Source organism: Ovis aries, chromosome 8, assembly GCF_016772045.2.
Source record: "Ovis aries strain OAR_USU_Benz2616 breed Rambouillet chromosome 8, ARS-UI_Ramb_v3.0, whole genome shotgun sequence".
Classification (NCBI taxonomy): Eukaryota; Metazoa; Chordata; class Mammalia; order Artiodactyla; family Bovidae; genus Ovis; species Ovis aries.
Window position 1 is genome coordinate 36691941 of NC_056061.1, and position 20269 is coordinate 36712209.

Here is a 20269-nt window from a genome sequence, read left to right on the forward strand (position 1 = left end):
CTTTGCCAACGAAGGTCCGTCTGGTCAGAGCTATGGTTTTTCCAGTAGTCTTGTATGGATGTGAAAGTTGGACTACAAAGAAAGCTGAGCACCGAAGAGTTGATGCTTTTAAACTGTGGTGTTGGAGAAGACTCTTCAGAGTCCCTTGGACTGCAAGGAGATCCAACCAGTCCTTCCTAAAGGAAGTCAGTCCTGAATATTCATTAGAAGGACTGATGCTGAAGCTGAAACTCCAATACTTTGGCCACCTAATGCAAAGAACCGACTCATTGGAAAAGACCCTCATGCTGGGAAATATCAAAGGTGGGGAGAGAAGGGGATGACAGAGAATGAGATGGTTGGATGGCACCGCTGATGCAATGAATATCAGTTAGCGTAGGCTCCAGGAGTTGGTAATGGACAGGGAAGCCTGACATGCTGCAGTCCATGGGGTCGCACAGAGTCAGACATGACTGAACTGACTAAACTAATAACCAAATGGTGGATTAAAATGTATTTTTAGATTTTAGGTTTTCAAAACTCCCATTGACAAATGTTCTGAGACAATTGTCAGTTAAATGCATAATAATTTGGAATCTGCATAATAAAATCTGGACTCTGCATTTTTCTGTTAAGTACAAGAGAAAGGATAGATGTAAACCACTGTAAATCCTTCTTAAAATAAGACACGGTATGTCTTCAGGGTGTGTCATTCAGAGGCTGTGGAATATAGTGTGATGAGCACAGATATAAAGTTAGAAAACCAAGTCTTCTCACTTTTCATCAGTGTGGTTACAGTCACTGGACTGGTGTGAGCTTCAGGAGACAGTACTAATGCCTCATAATTGGTGTTGTGAGCTATTTTTAAAAGTGTTGTATAGCCAAAACACCACTGTACAAATATTTTCATCACACTTTATGTATGTGCTGTGTATACAGTTTGAGTTTATATAACTCACTGCCACTTTTCAGAATAATTGAATGGAATGTACTTTATTTGATACAAAACGCAGATCTGTTGTCAAACTTGCATTTTTAAGTATAATCTATAGTAGAAAAATATCTGTAGATTTGGATAAATCCATCCTTTGCAGGAATAGTTTACATCTCTGTGAAATGTGGTTGTATTTATTTTAAATGGCAAGACCAAGCTTGATATGCTTGAGGAATTCTTGAAATCAATTCAAAATAAGTGTTGAAGACATGAGGTGTATTCAAGTCAGAAAGCATGTCCTTGACTTCACGATGCTTATAGCCTAAAAAATTTTCTTCCAGAGAGTGTCCATCTTCTAAACTCTAGTTCTTTTTTGATTATGGGGATGAGAAGCAGGGTTGTTTTGGGAGGTAGTACATGAGGATTAGGTCTGGAATGTTTGTAGTATATGTACCCATCTTTGTTTTTACCCCTCCTTCTCTAGCTGTCAGTCAGACACATACACCACCTCGTTTCTGTGATCTCTTTGAAACTCCTGGGCTGGCTCGTTGTTAGTGCTTCTTCAGTAATCAAAGTCTGCCTCCTCAGATCTCTCCAACCACACCTTTCTTCTCAGATTCCTGCTTCTCTTATCCATGTACATTTTACTTTCAGTGTCTATAAGATTTCCTTTTCAACTGTGTTCCAAAGTCTGGATCTCTTTTCCCACCTCCCTCAAACACCAGTTCATAGCGTGCAGCCCCATTCCAGCTCCTCCAGTCACCAGAGTGGCTTCAGCAGATGACCTTTCCAACACTGTAATCACATTCATCCCAAACTCCGCTGCTGTAATACTATATCCAAACCACTTCTGCCGCCACCTCCATGGCGTCACCCTCTCACTCTCCTGACCACAGCTTCTTTACCCATCAGCATGACTGAACATTTCTGTTACTCATCAGCCAGGAGTCTCTCCTCGCCTTCCTGATTCTATGATCCAGTCCTCGGTCATCTGTGACCTCACTTAGCACCCACACAGGATTGGCCTTCCAGCTGTCCACTTCAACAGTGATGTCACCAGTAACCTAAAATCTCAGCATCTGAATTGTCTGCTTTCACACCCAAATTAATCCTACTCATTATTGTCAGAATCAGTCATGAAACATTACTATTTCTATAATTTCTCAATGTTTCTAATAATTTCTATAATTACTCTTTCAAAGTCATGCTGTTGAAACTCACCAATGCTTAGCTTTTATTCACATCAGTAATTCCCCCCAGTACTTATTCCAGATCTTTTCATGCTCCTTTTCAGTACTTTCTCCCAGCAAGAGGTGTCGCCTCCACTCACAGAGGTGCTAGATACCGTGTGATATGAGTGCTATGAATGTCCATAAGCTTCTTTCAGAGCTTCCCTCTCTGCCATGACTGTTGCGGTCTCAGTGACCAGCTGAAGCCACTGTTCTCTGTGAGGCTCACATGCCCCAGGCATGGAAACCTCTTTTTCTGATCCTAAGAGGGCCTTTCCTCTCTGGACATCTGACTCTGTGCCTACTGTAGGCTGCCTTCTTTTGTGACTTATGTTTTTCTGCCCCAACTCCAAGGGTACTACAGTCCCTCTGAAAGATAGAAAGGGAACTTTATAAAAACAAATAACAATATAGTGTATGTTGGCATTTTATTGGAAGGTCAAGGCTTGCATTTAACTCTTCTGGCTTCAGAATGGCACCTTGGTTCAAATGAGTTCAAAACCAAATTCCTTGCCTGCTTTCCAATAAAGAAATGAACCACCCCATAGTTTCTGATGATTATGATAGTGTTAATTGTAGTATAATTTTATAAATTAATGCAATGCCAGGAGTCATATTTCTAGTCTGTCACAGTAGGAAATGACAGAGAATTCTGAGTCAGCAATCAACTGAAGTTGATTCCAGCTTAATAGGAAAAAGTCTCCTGCATGGAGTCAGCCCCCACCCATTTTGCCCCTAGACTTAGAATCATCCTAGCTTTGTCTGATAGGGGGCATGCCCAGTAGAAGATGGGCATGAGGTAAAAGCAGATGGGAGAGGGGGTTCAGTATTTGCCTAATGTTAATGCTAAGCCAGTGAAGAATGTCCAGTTTTTTTCCCACAGTATACTAAAGCAGCTTTTTGTTGTTTGAGTATTAGATCTCTATAAGGGATTTTGAGGTGTCTTGGGGAACTGAACCATGATCTCCAGATGTTACAAAAACCAGCCCCATGCTAAGGAGGAGTATACACTTATTAGTACTTTGTTCTTTAAACACAATTTTTGTTCTGGCCACACCATGCAGCTTGCAGAATCCCAGCTCCCCAACCAGCAACTGAACCTGGGTCTTGGCAGTGAAAGCACCAAGTCCCAACCACTGGAACACTTGAGAAATCTCTAATACATCTTTAAAGGTTACACTTCATTTATGCTTATTACAAAATACTGGCTGCATATATTCTCCATGTTATACAATACATCTTTGTAGCCTGTCTTACACAGTAGTTTGGACTTCTCACTCTTACCCCTGTATAGCCCCTGACTAGAAGGAAATGGCAGCCCACTCCAGTGTTCTCGCCTGGAGAATCCCAGGGACGGGGGAGCCTGGTGGGCTGCCGTCTATGGGGTCGCACAGAGTCGGACACGACTGAAGCGACTTAGCAGCAGCAGCAGCAGCAGTGACAGGTTTATATCTGTGAGTCCGCTTCTTATCTGCTATATTCACTAGTGTTGTATTTTTTTAATTCCACATATAAAAGTGACATCATACAGTATTTGTCTCTCTGTGTGTGACTTGTCTCACTTAGCATAATGCCTTCCAAACCCATCCACACTGCTGTGAGTGGCAAAACTCTGTTCTTCTTTATTGCTGAGTAGTACTGTTGTGAATATACCACCTCTTCTTTATCCGTTCATCTGTTGATGGACACTCAGGTTGCTGCTCTATTTTGGCAGTTGTAAATAGTGCTTCTGTGAATATTGTGGTGCATGTACCTTTTTGAATTAGCATTTTCATTTTCTTTAGATATATACCCAGGGATGGAATTGCTGGATCATATGGTAGTTGTATTTTTAATGTTTCAAAGAACCTCTGTGTTGCTTTCCACAGTGGCTATCAATTTACATTCCCACCAACAGTGTATGAGGGTTCCCTTTTGTCCATCTCCTCGTCAACATTTGCTCTTTGTGTTCTTTTTGATGATAGCCATTCTGACAGGTGTGAGGTGATACCTCATTGTGGTTTTGATTTGCATTTCCCTCATTATTAGAGTGCTACTCAGTCATGTCCAACTCTTTGTGACCCCATGGACTGTAGCCCACCAGGCTCCTCTCTCCATGGGATTCTCCAGGCAAGAATACTGGAGTAGGTTGCCATGCCCTCCTCCAGGGGATCTTCTCAATCCAGGGATCATGATTAGAGATGTTAAGCATCTTTTCATGTACCTTTTGGCCATTTGCATTTCTTCCTTGGCAGAATATTCAGTTTTTCTGACCATTTTTTATCTGGCTTGTCTGTTGGATATTGAGTTGTATGAGCTGTTTATATATGTTGGATATTAATCCCTTATCAACATCATTTGCAAATATCTTCTCCCATGCAGTAGGCTATCTTTTTGTTTACTGATGGTATCCTTTGCTGTGCAAAAGCTTTTAAGTTTAATTAGCTTCCATATATTTTTGCTTTTATTCCCTTTAGGAGACAGATCCAAAAAAATATTACTGAGATCTATGTCAAAGAATGTTCTACCTTTGTATGTTTTCCTCTAGGAGTTTTATAGTATCTGATCTTCCGTTTAGGTCTTTCATCCATTTCAAATTTATTTTTGTATATGGTGTTAGAGACTGTTCTAATTTATTTTACAGGTAGCTGTCCAGTTTTCCCATCATGACTTATTGTAGAGACTATGTTTTCTCCATTGCATATTCTTGTCTCATTTGTCGTAAATGAGTTAACCATAAATGCGTGGGTCTATTTCCAAGTTCTCTATCCTATTCCTCTGATCTATGTGTTTTTGTGCCAGTACCATGCTGTCTCACTAGTTCTTGTCTACCAGGAAGACTGCTGTAAAAGATAGTGAGATGCAGGGAGTCCCTGCTAGGCGCAGTCATGCACGGGTATGTCGGGGTGACCCACCAGACCCTCAGACCCATTTACCTGGACCATCCCTTAGCCGTAGCCCCTTGAGGCATGTACCTACATGGTGACTTAGACTTGTCCACTCAGACTGAGGACCAAGTCCACTTGCTCCAGTTTGGCCTGCACTGCAGGGTCTGCCTTGGGTTTTATGTGTCTCCTGACTGTCTTGCAGTTGCACACCTCTCCTGATGAACAGTTCTGCCCACTCTATGCATTTGCTCCCAGCCTTCCATACTTTGCTCCTTGAAATCCTATACACCTCAGTGGAGAAATCAATCCCTAAAGGTCCAAAGGAAGTCTCTCTTAGAAAGTCTCTCTTTGGTTGTTTTATACTGTTCTTTCCATTTCCTCATAGAGGAATGTTAAAAATAAGTACCTGTTTATCAAGACCTATTATTGAGATCTAAAAGATTTATTCTGTTCCAGGCAGTGTAATAGATACCTTACATAGTACATCATCTTATTTCACCCTCATCAGCCCCTATACAGACATATAACACTTCTATCAGTAAGAAATCTATCCTCGTAGGGTTAAGTAGTTGCCCCAAATTTATACATAGAACGTGGGACAAAATTAACATTCAAACCTATGTCTGACATCAAAGCTTGTAGTTTTTTTTCCTGTACTGTGCTGCCTTTGGCAGATATGCCATAACAGGTAGAATGTTTGTTATAATTATTATAATTGGATTTTTATGAATGTTCTTTCATAAAATTAATATTTGAGTGCTCTGTGCTAGGGCTATAATTACCAAGACTACTTCCAGAACCTTGCTATCAGGGGGTCTGTATTTAATGGGCACGTATGTAAACAAAGACCCACAATATGATAATAGTAGCATGGAGCAGTGGGCACCTAAGAAGTACCTCCTGTCCATTAGGTAGCCCTCACAGGAAGAAGTAGCATTTGAGCTTGACTTGAAGGATGTGTAGGAATTTCCCAGGTAGACAAGGTAGAGGGAGCAGGATTTGTAAGAAGAGGACCTGCAGAGAAGTGTTAGCGTTTGTCCACTACGAAGCTTGAAGCCGTTGAAGAAACTTAAGCAGAGGAATGACATAACCCATTTTACCTCTGTAAAAATGCGCTGAGGTAACAATACAAAGTATGAAGAAAACTTAGAATGAGGATAAAGTGGTATTTATTATAATATTCCACATGAGTGTAGATGAGGGTCTACACAGAGGCAGTGGCTGGAAGGGGAAGAAAAAACAGGACCCACTAGGGAGTGAGTAGGCAGTCGTGTGGCAACATTTATTCAGCACGTTTGGGTTGTCACAACCATCTCTCATCCCCGATTCTTCCCTGCCTGCCTTTTTTCTGAATTAAAACAAGATAAGTGATAGTTTTCAATTCATGATACGGCTTTTTCATTTACTTCCCGTAAGCAATCACTTTGCATGATTTTTTACGTTTTTCACATCTGGATCATACAAGGAAAGATTGTGGGCAGCTCTCATAAATTTTACGAAATCTTTCAACTTCATCATGAAAACTTCAAAGTTAAAAACATATGGTTCATCCATCTAGCCCTTCTAGTATATGAGCTTTTGGTCTGGAATTTATTTCCAGTCAAGTTGTAATATAAAAATCACAAGTAAAGTCACCATAGTTACTCTACATTACAGCTTCTAACATCATCATGATACTGCATTAGGTATAATTATTCATTTGTCTTCCCTTTCGGAATTCAAGAGTTGTGACTTGCGAACTAATACTGTTATTTTTGTCTGAGGAATGTTCCTCGTGACCAGCTTGTCTCATGTACTTCAAAGGCTAAGTGTTTTAATCAGCTCTGCAGAGAAATAGGAAGGACAGAAGTGGATTTCCCCTGGATTTATAAACACATACATTCGTGCATGTATACACTTTCATATGCACACATACATATAAATATATTATACCAACCATAAAGCTTTATAATGTGCAGTTAGTAGGCTCACGGTTACATGAGTGCTAAGTCACTTCAGTCATGTCCAACTCTTTGCAACCCCATGGACTGTAGCCCACCAGGCTCCCCTGTCCATGGGATTCTCCAGGCAAGAGTACTGGAGTAGGATCCCATTCTCTTCTCCAAGGGCTGTTTCAAACCCAGGGATTGAACCCACATCTCTAAAGTCTCCTGCATCGGAGGTGGGTTCTTTACCACTATCACCACCTGGCAAGCCCAGGCTCATGGGTACTAAAGGCCAATTTGACCATTCCATCACAGTAACCATCATACCCAGAGATGTGGATCCATTTCCCTGTAATATGTATAAAAAGACCACAGATTGGTTTAGCCAGATGTTTTTTAAACTATTTTACATTTTTGTAAATTAGAAAATCCAGAATAGGAAATTCAAAACTTGGAAGGAAAATGTGTCTGACTCAATAAGTACTAAGTAATATGGCAGATTAATTTTACTAGCATAATAAATCTTTAAGAACCATTTCTAAAAATGTACATGTAGGTTTTGTACATTTTATAAATATTTTACAATCAGTGAGATGGTGAAATATCATTTTAGGCATTTATGAGGTACATCTGATTTCTCTTACCTTCATTTCCCAAAACAAGAGAATGCACTCCTAAAACTGTATAAACTAGCTGCCTCAGATCATGATATTAACTTATGTGTCTTTAAGCCAGCATTCACTAGAATCTAATTTAATTGAAATAGCTTTGCCTGTGTAAACTTCTCCTTTGTTTAAAGAAGATTTCACTGTTTGGTTTGGCCTTAAGCAAATGCAGCCGTTTGTTTGTCCATAAAACATTGGATTAAATGTATAGACTAATATGAATAGCTTCTCATCATTCCCCATGTACATGTACACTGGTCCCTGCCCCCTTTACTGTGTGGCATAGTATAGTCACTGAAATCCAGGGCTCTGCCTTTAGTCTGCTCTCTGGGAACAAAATAAATTTTGGGTAAGTAGACCTATCACCTTACCATTGTTGCCTTTAAATTTGGGAAAGACTACTTGAGATTTGAATCAACGGTAAAGAATCCACCAGCAATATACAAGATGTGGGTTCGGTCCCTAGGTCAGGAAGATCCTCTGGAGTAGGAAATGGCAACCCACTCCAGTATTCTTGCCTGGGGAAATCTCATGGACAGAGGAGCCTGGTGGGCTACAGTCCATAGGGTCGCAAGAGTCAGACACGACTTAGTGATGAAACCACCACCACTTGAGATGTACTTTTTAAATGGAGCTGCTAGTGCTCTTGATAACAGTGAATTATATATAATTTGCTCTCAAAGTACACTGAGTTTTTCTCTTTATTATAGTGCCGATATTATCTGCCTAATCTTTGCTGACCTAAAAAAGCTAAATATTTGGCATTTTGTACAAAGTAATGTGCAGTAAATGTTGTAAGAGATGCTTCACTAATGTTTCACTGCAGATGTTTCGCTATGTTCCCTCCAGTCCAACTGTAGTTTATTTTCTGGTTTCTTCTTTTGATTAGTAGTAATTTAGAGGTATAACCCTGGGAGCTTTTTGTTAAAGCTAGATATCAGATCCCCCATGGAGAGGGAAGGTGCCATGGTACTCTTACAACGTGTGTGTTTTCCCTGTTCAGGCAATGCTGGACGTGGCTGCACACCAGGGCTGGCTGGTGACTGTCCTGAACATCACCAACCTGGTGCAGATGGTGATCCAGGGGCGGTGGCTGAAAGACTCCTCCCTCCTAACAATACCACACATAGAAAACCACCATCTGCACATTTTCAGGTAAGTATTTTAATTCTCAATGTAATTGGGTTTTTTTATTTCAAAAAATCATTTCCTTTACATGTATGGTCACTTGAATTTCATGTTGTGCCTAGAATATTGATTCCTTACAGTTAAAATGCCCCTGTTTCCCGGAGGGAAACATAGACTAGCGACAATGGAATTCTCACTTGAAATTTGATCATTGGCCTCAAGCTGAACTGCAATTCATTTTAACCTTCTATTAAGTTGTTTTCCATTTGCAACATCAAATGCATCTTCATTTTAACTCTTTCTTTGCTCTGCCAGCCTTCATTTTTAAAAATGTTATGCAAGTTCTTTAAGTGACCTAAAGCAAAAGAAATTACCAATTTCTATCATTGCAGAATAGATTAGAGAGATCAGAAGTTTTTTGTCAAAAGTAAGCTGTGCATCTGTAAACTGTCCAAAAACTGAGTAGTTATATATATCTAGCAGCTCAAGATGTAACTTGTACCTATAAGAAGAGTTTTTGCTATCATGAAAGTATTCAACTCTTAGGTCCTATGTGAAAAGAAGGTGAAAGTGTTGGTCACTTAGTCGTGTCTGACCCTTTGCAACCCCATGGACTATAGCCCCCCAGACTCCCCTGTCCATGGAATTTCCCAGGCCAAGAATACTGGAGTGGGTTGCCATTTCCTTCTCCAGGGGATCTTCCCGACCCAGGGATTGAACCCGGGTCTCCTGCATAAAGGCAGATTATTTACCGTCTGAGCCACCAGGGAAGCCTAGGTCCCATGTACATGGCTACAACTATTTTAGCAAAGGAAAGAATGGTACATACTACAAGCAAGATTGGCAGTGTTTAAATGAAAATGTTTCTTTTCACACCACTTGAGAGATACTGCGTGGCCAAAATATTGTTTCACAGTCATGTAGACGGACAGAAGAGTCTGCCTGTGCTTGCTATCACGTACCCTTCTGCCTCTCATCAGCTGGACGAGGAGTGGCAGTCATGTGATGCATCTAGAGATATTCGTCACCAGAACCTCAGGCACACATGGGGTCTCCTCGGGGAAGTCCCTCCATCTGACTGACATACACTGGCTTCCAGGGCAGTTGATCCCATGGTGCTCGAGTCCCTGCTATGAGATGTCCCTGAGAACTAAAAGGCATGTTCAGAGAATGGGCCACACCAACAGCAGGTGACCTGGGGCTGGGGAAAGTAGATACCTCACGTGTCTACGGCTCAGTTTCAGGAACTCTTTCAACATGGTACTGGAAGTTACTGGAGTTGGGTTTCAGCAGTAGAGGAGACACACTAGGGTACCAACCCAACAGCACATGGGTCTGTTACGAAAACTGGTTGGGGCCTAGGAGATTTGATCTATTTTATTATTGCTACCCAGAAAAGTGGCTGTATTTGTCTAATTTCAAGGATATTTTTCATCTTACTGTATAAACAGAAGATAGATTTAGATAGACTCCTTTCCTGGTGATCCAGCACTATTTATACTGTAAATCTGAAATATTCCCCTAATATACTTTTAACTGTAGGATGTCAACAACTTACAATGAAAACTTTATTCAAGTAAATGTATTAGAGACATTTGCCTACATCCATTGCAAACGGGTCAGGGCTCCAGTTCAGTATTTTATCCACATGGATGCGTCAGCACATATTAGTGCCTTCCTATAGAAAGACACCACCTGTCTATCAATCCTGATTTTCTACTGAGCTCACACATGATTCACACATTTTATGTCATGGTAGCAAAACTGCCTTGGATTGATACCTTCAAGAATCCTGACTGATTTTGAAGCTTCATAATAGTGGTCTTTAAAAAGTTATACACTAAATTTAATTTTTAAACTCTTCATAGAAACCATCATTGTCAGAAAAATCTCATTTGTGCTATGAAAGAATTATTTGGTGTTGATATTATTTCTTAGGAAATGGAGCCCAGGTGTGAAGGGCCCACGTGCTGGTTACCATGGGTCCATTGAGTGCCTCCCAGAACTGATCCATGCCTGTGCAGGGAAAGACCATGTATTCAGCTCCATGATAGAAAAAGAGCTACCGGCCCCCAAAATGAAGCAGGTAAGGCCATCAGTTCCATGTTTAGATACTCTCTCACTCTATCTGGGAAGTTACACAAAAGTTTTCTAACTTAAGAGTGTTGCTTTCAGAGTCAAACTCTCCTGGGTTTAAATTCCACCTGCCATTTACTATGATTATAAACATGAAAACATTATATCAGTCTCATGAAATTCTTGGGAAGATTAAGCAGGATGTTATTATGTAAATTGCTTTATGCTCTATATCTGTCCTGTTATAGGATAAGAGCTCAACAGATGGTATTAAGAGTAATGACTGTAACAATAATTAGAAATAGCGGCTGCATTATTAGAAGGTTGTTTCAGTATAATGCTGTTACAGTGGCTGAGAAAGGCCTACTAGGACTTAGTCATCTAGGCTACATTGCCCAGGAGTCCTTCTATCAATAATCCCTTCTTAAAGGTGTTTTTCTGTTGTTTTTTTACACTTGGATATATTTTCATGCAACTCCCTCAATTACTCTTTTATGCCCCCCTCATTTTAATCACTTTTTGTTCCTAGATTCTAAAGTGTTTCTTCAAACAAACTCCTTGTTAGTATACTTTGTAGCTCAGGAAAATCTAAATCTATGTTGTGAAAGACAACATAAGTCATTGCTCCAAACTATCTTTGGAAAGACCAAAAATATGAATGAACAATGCCAGAAATATTTGGCATATACAGACTTTTAAATCTTAAGCAATTTTAACCTAAGCATGTAAATGTTCAGGGTTTACAACATAATTAACATATTGGCTTGCAAAACATGTAGTAAAATAAAGAAACTTCTAAACCATGTCATTGCCCCCGACCCTGCCGCCACCCCAGTGGAACTTATTTCAAGCAAGACTTGGAAAAAGTATAACAGGCATTTAAGTCTGATTGTTCAATTTCTGTTGAACCCAGAATTGGCACAAAAAATATATTTTAATATTCATAATAAGTTCCTCCCTTTCTAGCTAAATTATCATCAAAATTATGAATAAAAACAATATATTTAAAACAAGACTTCTATTAGCAACAACAGATTTCTAACATAACATACAGTGGTTTCAAGCCAAGTTTTAGATGTGATAAAAAATTAGAACATTGTTATAATTAGTTCAGGGAAAACTCAGAAGTAAACTTACTTAATTTATTTGCATAAATTGCCATTCTGTTATCTTTAAAACCGAATGCAAATTGGCTCAGTCTGATATGATGATGGTTATTTGGCTCAAAAGTGCTTCAATTTGCAGAGCAATCTGGTGTCGGCTCTGCAGTGAGGCGATCCCAGGTAACATACAAATCCTGAATTATTCCAGAAATTAGTATGTTTAAAGCATCAATTTAAGTGCTAATTGCAGTAGTAATGAGAAAAAGCAGTACGACTGTGAGATTTGCATCTTCTACCCCATCAGTATGCCTGGAACGGCTGCTGACTGGCAGAGGATTTGGCTGCTAATTAAATAATTGTATGCATGGCAGTGCTCTTGCCTGATTCAATAGATGAAGATTAATCCACAGATAAATATGTTTGGCTGGTGTTGAAATGTCTTAGCAATTTCTTTAAAAACAGCTCATGTTTTATATACTTATGTATGTGTGTATGTGTATGTATATTTGTATATATGTATGTACAAATGTATACACACATCCAAAAAATATATGCATATGCATTATAGATGGCAAATAATAATATTAAGCACTGCAAAAAGATTACAGATATATAAAAGCAAGATCTGACTTTTGGGGGCTTTGTAAAATAAAGTTCCAGTGAGTTGCTAATAATTATTATATTGCTAACTCATTTAAAGGTACAAGAAAAATATGAAGTCTTACTTCATATGATAAATGCTACTTGTGTTGTCTCACAAAGTTAAATGCTATACAGAAATGGTATATTTGTGTCCTCCCTCTGGCTAGTCTAAGAACATCCAGTGGCACAGCTTCTAGACTCAGCTGGTTCTAGCAGGGGATAAGCCATCATTTGTACCTTAAAGCACCGTGTAGACCATTCTGTGGCCTGAGTATTTCAGCATCTATTTCAAACATAATTTCAGATTCACAAGTTACAGGATTGGTGTTGAATTGAAAATTTGCATTGGATTTACATTTTTTGAATTCCTGAGGGATAGTTTGATTCATCAGGGCTTCTTCATTTCAATTAGGTGGTATACTCAACAGCAATAAAGTCTCAGCGAATATGAAATCAAAGCCTAGAAGGATACCTATGGAATATTATTAAAGAAATAAAAGGAAAAAATTAAAGTATTCATGAGCTTTTAAAAACTAACTTAGAAGGTAACAACAGATAAAACAGCCAATATAGAGAGTTTTGTTGACCAGTGGTGATATTTGCCACATAATTATAAATGTTAGAAGATGACAATTATCTGAGGATATTAGGGTTTTTTTTTTACATCTTTCCCATAGACTTAGGAATTCATTCATTCATTCAACAATGATAAGCACTTGAAAAGTGAAAGTGAAAGTCACTCAGTCGTGTCCAACTATTTGCAACCCCATGGACTGTAGTCCATGTAATATTCCAGGCCAGAATACTGGCGTGAGTAGCCTTTCCCTTCTCCAGGGGATCTTCCCAAACCAGGGATCAAACCCAGGTCTTCCACATTGCAGGCGGATTCTTTACCAGCTGAGCCACAAGAGAAGTCCCATTATTGATAAGCACTTACTATTTGCATTTTAATTTTTCACAAATATTTTTAATTAAAAGAGCAGGAATAAAATTGGTAATATTTTCTCCTCCTTTTAATATGTGTCATTTAAGTTGGTATTCTCAATATGATAATACCAAAAAATATATATTTGTTTCTAGAAAGAACCCTAGACCTAGAGATTTCCTTACAATATACAAACATATAAAATGTTTTCCTTTCAGAATAATTTGGAATCAAAACAAAAGAATCGTCCATTTCGTACACTAAATGGTCAGTGAAAGATGCTGTCTGACATCAAAAATTGCATCACAGCATTTTTTCAAGTTGCTTTTATATCCCCAAGTAATGCTTTCCACCTTAGCAGTCACATAAATGCTTATATACTTGATGCTTCTCTAAAACTAGCCAGTTCAACAATTATTTTAAAACTAATTTTTTTAGTATAGTCAGTAGCCACTCATTGTCTCAAAGGGTTTTCTGATAAAAGGATCACAAGTTTAGGTAATGATTAATACTTTCTTAGTTTTTTTAAAGGGACTTTAATAATATTAAAAGCACACTATTTTTACAAACAAATGAGTACAAGAAAAACTAGGAAATCTGAACAAGAGCTATAGATTGTGTCACTGTTAATATCCTGGTATACATACTTGTACTGTAGTTGTGAAAAGTGCTCACCTGGGGGAAACTGGGGAATGGTACCCAGGATCTGTCTGCTTTATTTCTTACAACTGCATTGAATCCAGATTAATCTGAGAACAAAGCGGTTGATTTTTTAAAAGTTCACTACTTCTTAGTTGCTCACTACATTTCAGTTCCCCACTCTTTTCTCTTCTTATTCAGGCATGGAATTTCTTATCTCATTTGCCAGTGATCGATGTTGGCTTGAGTGTTAAAGGCTGGTGGGATGACGCCGCAGAGGGACACGACGAGGTCTCCATCACAACTGTGGCTTCAGACAAACGCAGCGACAACAGATGGGTCAGGTTGCACGCTGATCAAGAGTATGTGCTTCAAGTCAGCCTGCAGAGAGTCAGCCTCGGGTTCCACAAGGTAGAGTGTTTGGTTTCCATTCTCAAATGCTTCACACCAGATACAAGCACGCGCCAGCACACATGTCTGTTATGTGACTAATGCCTCCGTGCCCTTCTCAGATCCCGCTTCCTCAACTGGCCTTAAGCAGCAAGAGTCAGTCTTCTGAAATGAGTCACTTCTCCTCATGTGCCATGTTTCAACCCCAGAATACCCATGGAACATCATAATATAATGCCTAGAGTCCTGTTCTCAGAGCATGGTGTATAGATTCAGCAGAATTTCCTAGAGTAGCTTTAAGAGTACACATTCCTTGGCCCTATACCAGGCCCACAGCAGTCTCAGGGCCCGAGGAAATCTCAAAATCTAGACTTTCACTCCACACCCCAGATGAAGAAGATACTAGTTAAGTTTTTCTGTGTCTCCTTTGCCACATCTGCCTGCTTCCTTCATTAGAATGCATATGAGAGAGCTCTGTCAACATGCAGATAGGCCAAAATTTTATATTTTAAGTTACTGTGCTCTATCCTACTGTACAATAATTATTGAGCCCTTCAAGAATGTTAGTACACAACATGTGGGCAAATTGGTTTTTGGACCACAGCAATCATTTGTTTATTTCTGACTGCACTGGGTCTTGGTTGTTCTGAACGGGCTTTCTCTAGTTGCAGTGTGTTCTGAGCGGGCTTCCTCTAGTCACACTTCCTTGCAGTGGCTTCTTATTGCAGAGCACAGGCCCTGGGCATGCAGGCTTTAGTAGTTTCTGCTCCCAGCCTCTAGAGCACAGAGTCCGTAGTTGTGGGGCATGGGCTAAGTTGCTGTGCAGCATGTGGGATCCTCCCTGACCAGGGATAGAACCCGCATCCCCTGCATTTGCAGGTGGATTCTTATCCACTGCACCACCAGGGAAGTCCCATGATCATCAAAATAAGAATTTGCCTTCTCCTTAGCCCAGGGAGAGGGGCTTTCCCATATCTAGAACTCTCCCTCAGGAATGAGGTTGTGGTTCACTCATATTCTCCTCCCTGTATTCACACACAAAATGATCAGTAACTTTCTGTTGTTAAAATGTCTTTTCAGTACTGTGCCTTTAAGTCTTATCTCATTTGATTTCTAATTCAAAAAAATCAGTCAGTGTAAGTATGAACTGATTGGCCTCTGGCATTTCAGAGGCTTTCATATGAGCATTTTTAGATGACTTAAGGTATCCCAACTTACAAAAAAAAAAGGCAATTGTAATTATAAAGATAAAATCATGAGAGAAAAAAAAGACTGAAGAGTTTTCTTTATCACTGCTCTGTAAGAAGATGTGATTTCCCATTTTACAGAATAATGGGACTTGGGGAGTTTAGGAATTTGCCAAGGTCCTAGAGTCAGAAAATATGGGAGCAGGATGGGCAGCCAGAGTTCTCTGATTCCAGTCGCTGTTTGCTTTGTACCTGCCATGTGCACACACACTGACAGAAACGAGGCCAGTCCCAAATAGCTGGACAGCACACCCCCAGCCTCAGGGGGCTCACTCTCAACAGAGGTGCTCAAGCAACGTAATACAGTGCCCAGACTAACCGTATACTGAGGCACAGCTAAGGTATGTTGCGAGCACTAGTGAGGGAGAACTTTGAGGCCTTTGCAAACATTTCTGACAATAAGATTCTTTTTACCATAATATTAGTACTTAAACATTAGATTTAATCATGCTAGAAAAACTCTAAATTTTGTTTCTAAGTGCTATAAAAAATATATTACTCTCTGACCTCTCTTTTAAAATGCCTTCAGTGAAACATCTCCCTCTGGAATGTTGAGTGAAGTCTGATTGAGAGCATGTCATTATTAGCATCTTTTACACCATAAACTCATTGTCTTAAGGAATCTCTAGAATCTTTGATTTTCTAAAAATCAATCTAAAATAAAAGACTTCAAGTGTTGTCATTATAGAGATATCTAATCTTGGGTGGTGGTGATTAATATATTTTACAATTTGCTTGGCTCACAATTTCCCATTCCTTAGAGAAAGGACTTTTTAATATTGCCATATTGGAATATGTGCTTTTTCATGTAGTTTTATTCTTGGGTAGTGGGGGAACATGTTTATATGACAGTGTTTATTATCTTCAGATTCCAGAGTCCAGCTTCAGTTGACTTTTTTCCCCCAAGTATTGGTTTCTTGTATATAAAGCTTTGGAAGATTTGGTTAATATGATTGTATCCCAGCTTGTTCATCTGCAAATAGGGTATTAATTTTCTTTACAAGAATGGTGTCAGAATTTATTTTGATGTCAAGATTCAAAAGTTTTCTGTTCTGAGCCAAATAATCCTGGTGGTTATGGCCACAAAGTAGTAGTGTGGCTGTAATGTGCTTTGAGAATCTTTAAAAAAGGTAGATGATGGCATATCAAATACACCAAACCTGAAAATGAAACACAGCCCAGATACTCAGATTTATGGCTGCCAAGAAAGACAACATGGCCTTTTAACCACAACCAAGTGGTATAGAAAATCTAGCCATTTTGATACTTTATCTTTCCTTTTTCTGGTTTACAGGGAAAGCAAGACAGCCATGCAGTTACTCCTCGATTTCCCAAATCGAAGGATGAAGGATGGTTTTTGATATTAGGAGAAGTGGATAAGAGAGAACTTATCGCTTTGAAAAGAGTGGGCTATGTCCGAAGTCATCACGTGGTCTCCATCTCTTTTTATACCCCTGAAGTACCTGGAAGGTAAGCAGAATCCTTATCCCCAAAGAATTAACTGTGACTGTGATGAGACCACCACTATGGGCTTCCTGGGTGGTACTAGTGGTAAAGAATCCACCTGGCACTGCAGAAGACACAGGAGATGCAGGGAAGATGCCCTGGAGGAGGGCATGGCAACCCACTCCAGTACTCTGGCCTGGGGAATCCCATGGATAGAGGAACCTGGTGGGCTGCAGTCCCTAGGGTCACAAAGAGTCAGACACGACTGAAGCCAACTTCTCAGACACGTGATGAACACAGTGGTTTCACCATTTTGTTCCTCTGTTGTATGTTAGGTATATCTACACACTGTATTTCATGAGCGACTGCTACCTGGGCCTGGACCAGCAGTACGACATCCACCTCCACGTCACACCGGCCAGCATCTCTGCACAGGCCGACGAGATCTCTGATGCCCTGACTGACCTCAAAGTGAAGTAACCCAACCTAGACAATCTGTCGGAAGGAAGTGGTGAAGCCTGGCTGTTCAGTCATCTGGACAAAGTCGAATTACTTGACGTTTGCCTTGGAGGAACCGGCTTCCAACCTCTAGATGCAGCAGAAATGGGCAGTGGCTGAAGCTCTGACTCCAGCAACACCAAGCCAGCTGTGGGAGGGGGGCCTTTTCACAAATGTTGCCTTTTATAAGTGTTGTCCTCATGGATCGCTAGTTATGTAAAGTGACTACGCCCGTAGGAGAATCTTTCAAGTTGTGTATATTGAGATGCTATTTAGGAATTATCAAATTTTACGTTTCACAGTGTACTGTTTACAAGAACATCGGCTCCTCTTTTTTTAAGGAAAACTACACAGGGGAGTGACAGTGTTCAGATTTGTTAGAACAGATTTCTAGCCAGATTTCTGTACAGTGACACACAGTGCATGTTGTGTTGCAAAATTTATACAGTTGGAAAATTTATACTTTGATCACATTTAGAAGTAATTTCATGAATTTCTTACAAATGTTAATAATATATGATATAAAATTACATTATAGAGCCCAATGATGATTTAAAAGAAAGCACAATATACTGGACTTAAAAATGTAGATACTGTAACTGGTGGAAATAAAATATTTAGAGTGCCACTTCAAGACAGCCTGACTCACCCATTGACTCACCCACTCCCTCTGCCTCCTTCCATCATAGCCGCTCTTGATTCTTCATTTCCTTCTCTGTCAAGACATTACTGCCATTCTCTTTCTGATAGTTTATTTATGCAAGGAGAGATACATAGTCTAATTCACACAGACCTCATAGTTCAAGTCTTTGTCTTTATGCACTTTAGGATGGGCCTGAGGCAAACCCAGAAAATGTTCAACCCCTATAGGTAGGTTTTCACCTTGGATAAAGGATATTTCTCTATACCCAAACCATTTCCATCTTGAAAGATACTTTTTTCCAACTAAAAAGTTGTTGGATTAAAATGCCCGTATAACATACATTTTCTAGTGAAATGAAATTCTACCTTTGCAAAATAATTTCAAAGAGGGGGTAGGGGTGGGGAATGACACTGTGTGACATGTGGGATCCTAGTTCCCTGGCCAGGGATTGAGCCCACATCCCCTGCATTGGAAGCATAGAGTCTTAACCACTGAACCACCAGGGAAGTCCCTGTGATGAATTATTTTAAAATATTTTCAATGTAACCACCACAAGTATTGGAATTTAAAGCTTTTCTGAAACTGAAACATACTGCTTATGTGTACCTCCTTTCCCATACCAAAAAATAAAATAGAAAAAAAAGGAGGGGTGGAAAAGAAGGAATAAAAGTAGGATGGGGAGAACCAGGCATTCACTTCCCCACATTAAACCTAAGCAACTAATATGAACGTACCGAGTGCTGTAGGCATGAGATGTCCAAAGGGCTCTAGTCTCAGGAGTTTACTTCATATAAAGAGATCTTTCTGCCTTTCATTTGGCAGTTTATTTCTACTTGCAATTCATACCTAAACACTGAGTGAAATTAAAAGTGAAAAGTATATAGAGACAGAGGGTTACCAGTTCATACAAGAACCTGAAAAGAACTCATTGTCTTCATGTTTATCAGTATCATTCTTTTTTTTTTTAACGAGAGCTGGCTACTTTGGGGAAGTAGGAGGTCCCCTGGACGTGTGACAGGGAACATAGGAGCAGTAGGAAAGAATGTCATATCCATTAAGAGAAAACACAGGACTAATTAATTTTGACATTGAAAGTGATGAGTTCACAATAAGCTAAGAAGACGCTAGTAAGACATGGTGTGCTTAGATGGGAAAGTTCATCTTATTCCAATGAGTGGCCAAAGCTATTTGTCTGTGGCCTTATCCTCACTCATTACTCAACCAAAGTTTTAGAGTTCAGTGTGCACTATAATATAGGGCATGTGCTAACCATTAGATTAATTCCATATTTCATCTTATATTCTCTTGGATTTTATTGACTCCAAATAGTAATGGAAAGTGAAAGAAAGTGAAAGTGAAGTCGCTCAGTCACGTCCGACTCTTTGCAACCCCACGGACGGTAGCCTACCAGGCCCCACCATCCATGGGATTTTCCAGGCAAGAATACTGGAGTGGGCTGCCATTTCCTTCTCCAGCGGACCTTCCCAACCCAGGGATCGAACCTGGGTCTCCTGAATTGCAGACAGACGCTTTACCATCTGAGCCACCAGGGAAGTGCAAGTCAAATATTCAGTCTAGGCATGACATTGAGTACTCTGGAATCTACATGAATCAGAAACGTGTCCTCTTAGACAGCTGGCCTGGTGATGAAAAGAGGTATTATAGGTGACTATAATAAAAGGAGAAATATCAACAACTTCAGATATGCAGATGGCACCACCCTTATAACAGAAAGTGAAGAGGAACTAAAAAGCCTCTTGATGAAAGTGAAATTAGAGAGTGAAAAATTTGGCTTAAGGTTCGAAATTCAGAAAACGAAGATCATGGCATCTGGTCCCATCACTTCATGGGAAATAGATGGGGAAACAGTGGAAACAGTATCAGACTTTTATTTTGAGGGGCTCCAAAATCACTGCAGATGGTGACTGCAGCC

General features: G+C 39.8%; 1 protein-coding gene and 1 non-coding gene across 2 annotated transcripts in view; one reads left to right on the plus strand and one right to left on the minus strand.

Annotated features, from left to right (window-relative positions):
- Window positions 1-18327, plus strand: part of ASCC3 (activating signal cointegrator 1 complex subunit 3) — a 341266-nt gene extending 322939 nt beyond the window's left edge. The window contains exons 38-42 of the mRNA XM_027972421.2: window positions 8603-8754; window positions 10666-10813; window positions 14314-14523; window positions 17044-17219; window positions 17531-18327. Coding sequence (XP_027828222.1) covers window positions 8603-8754; window positions 10666-10813; window positions 14314-14523; window positions 17044-17219; window positions 17531-17675 — 831 coding nt within the window. The 3' untranslated portion in view covers window positions 17676-18327. The remainder of the gene's footprint in view (window positions 1-8602; window positions 8755-10665; window positions 10814-14313; window positions 14524-17043; window positions 17220-17530) is intronic.
- A 1490-nt stretch (window positions 18328-19817) lies between these two features.
- TRNAC-GCA (transfer RNA cysteine (anticodon GCA)) lies at window positions 19818-19889 on the minus strand. The gene has a single exon. It is a non-coding gene; the product is annotated as a tRNA-Cys (tRNA).
- Window positions 19890-20269: the final 380 nt, after the last annotated feature.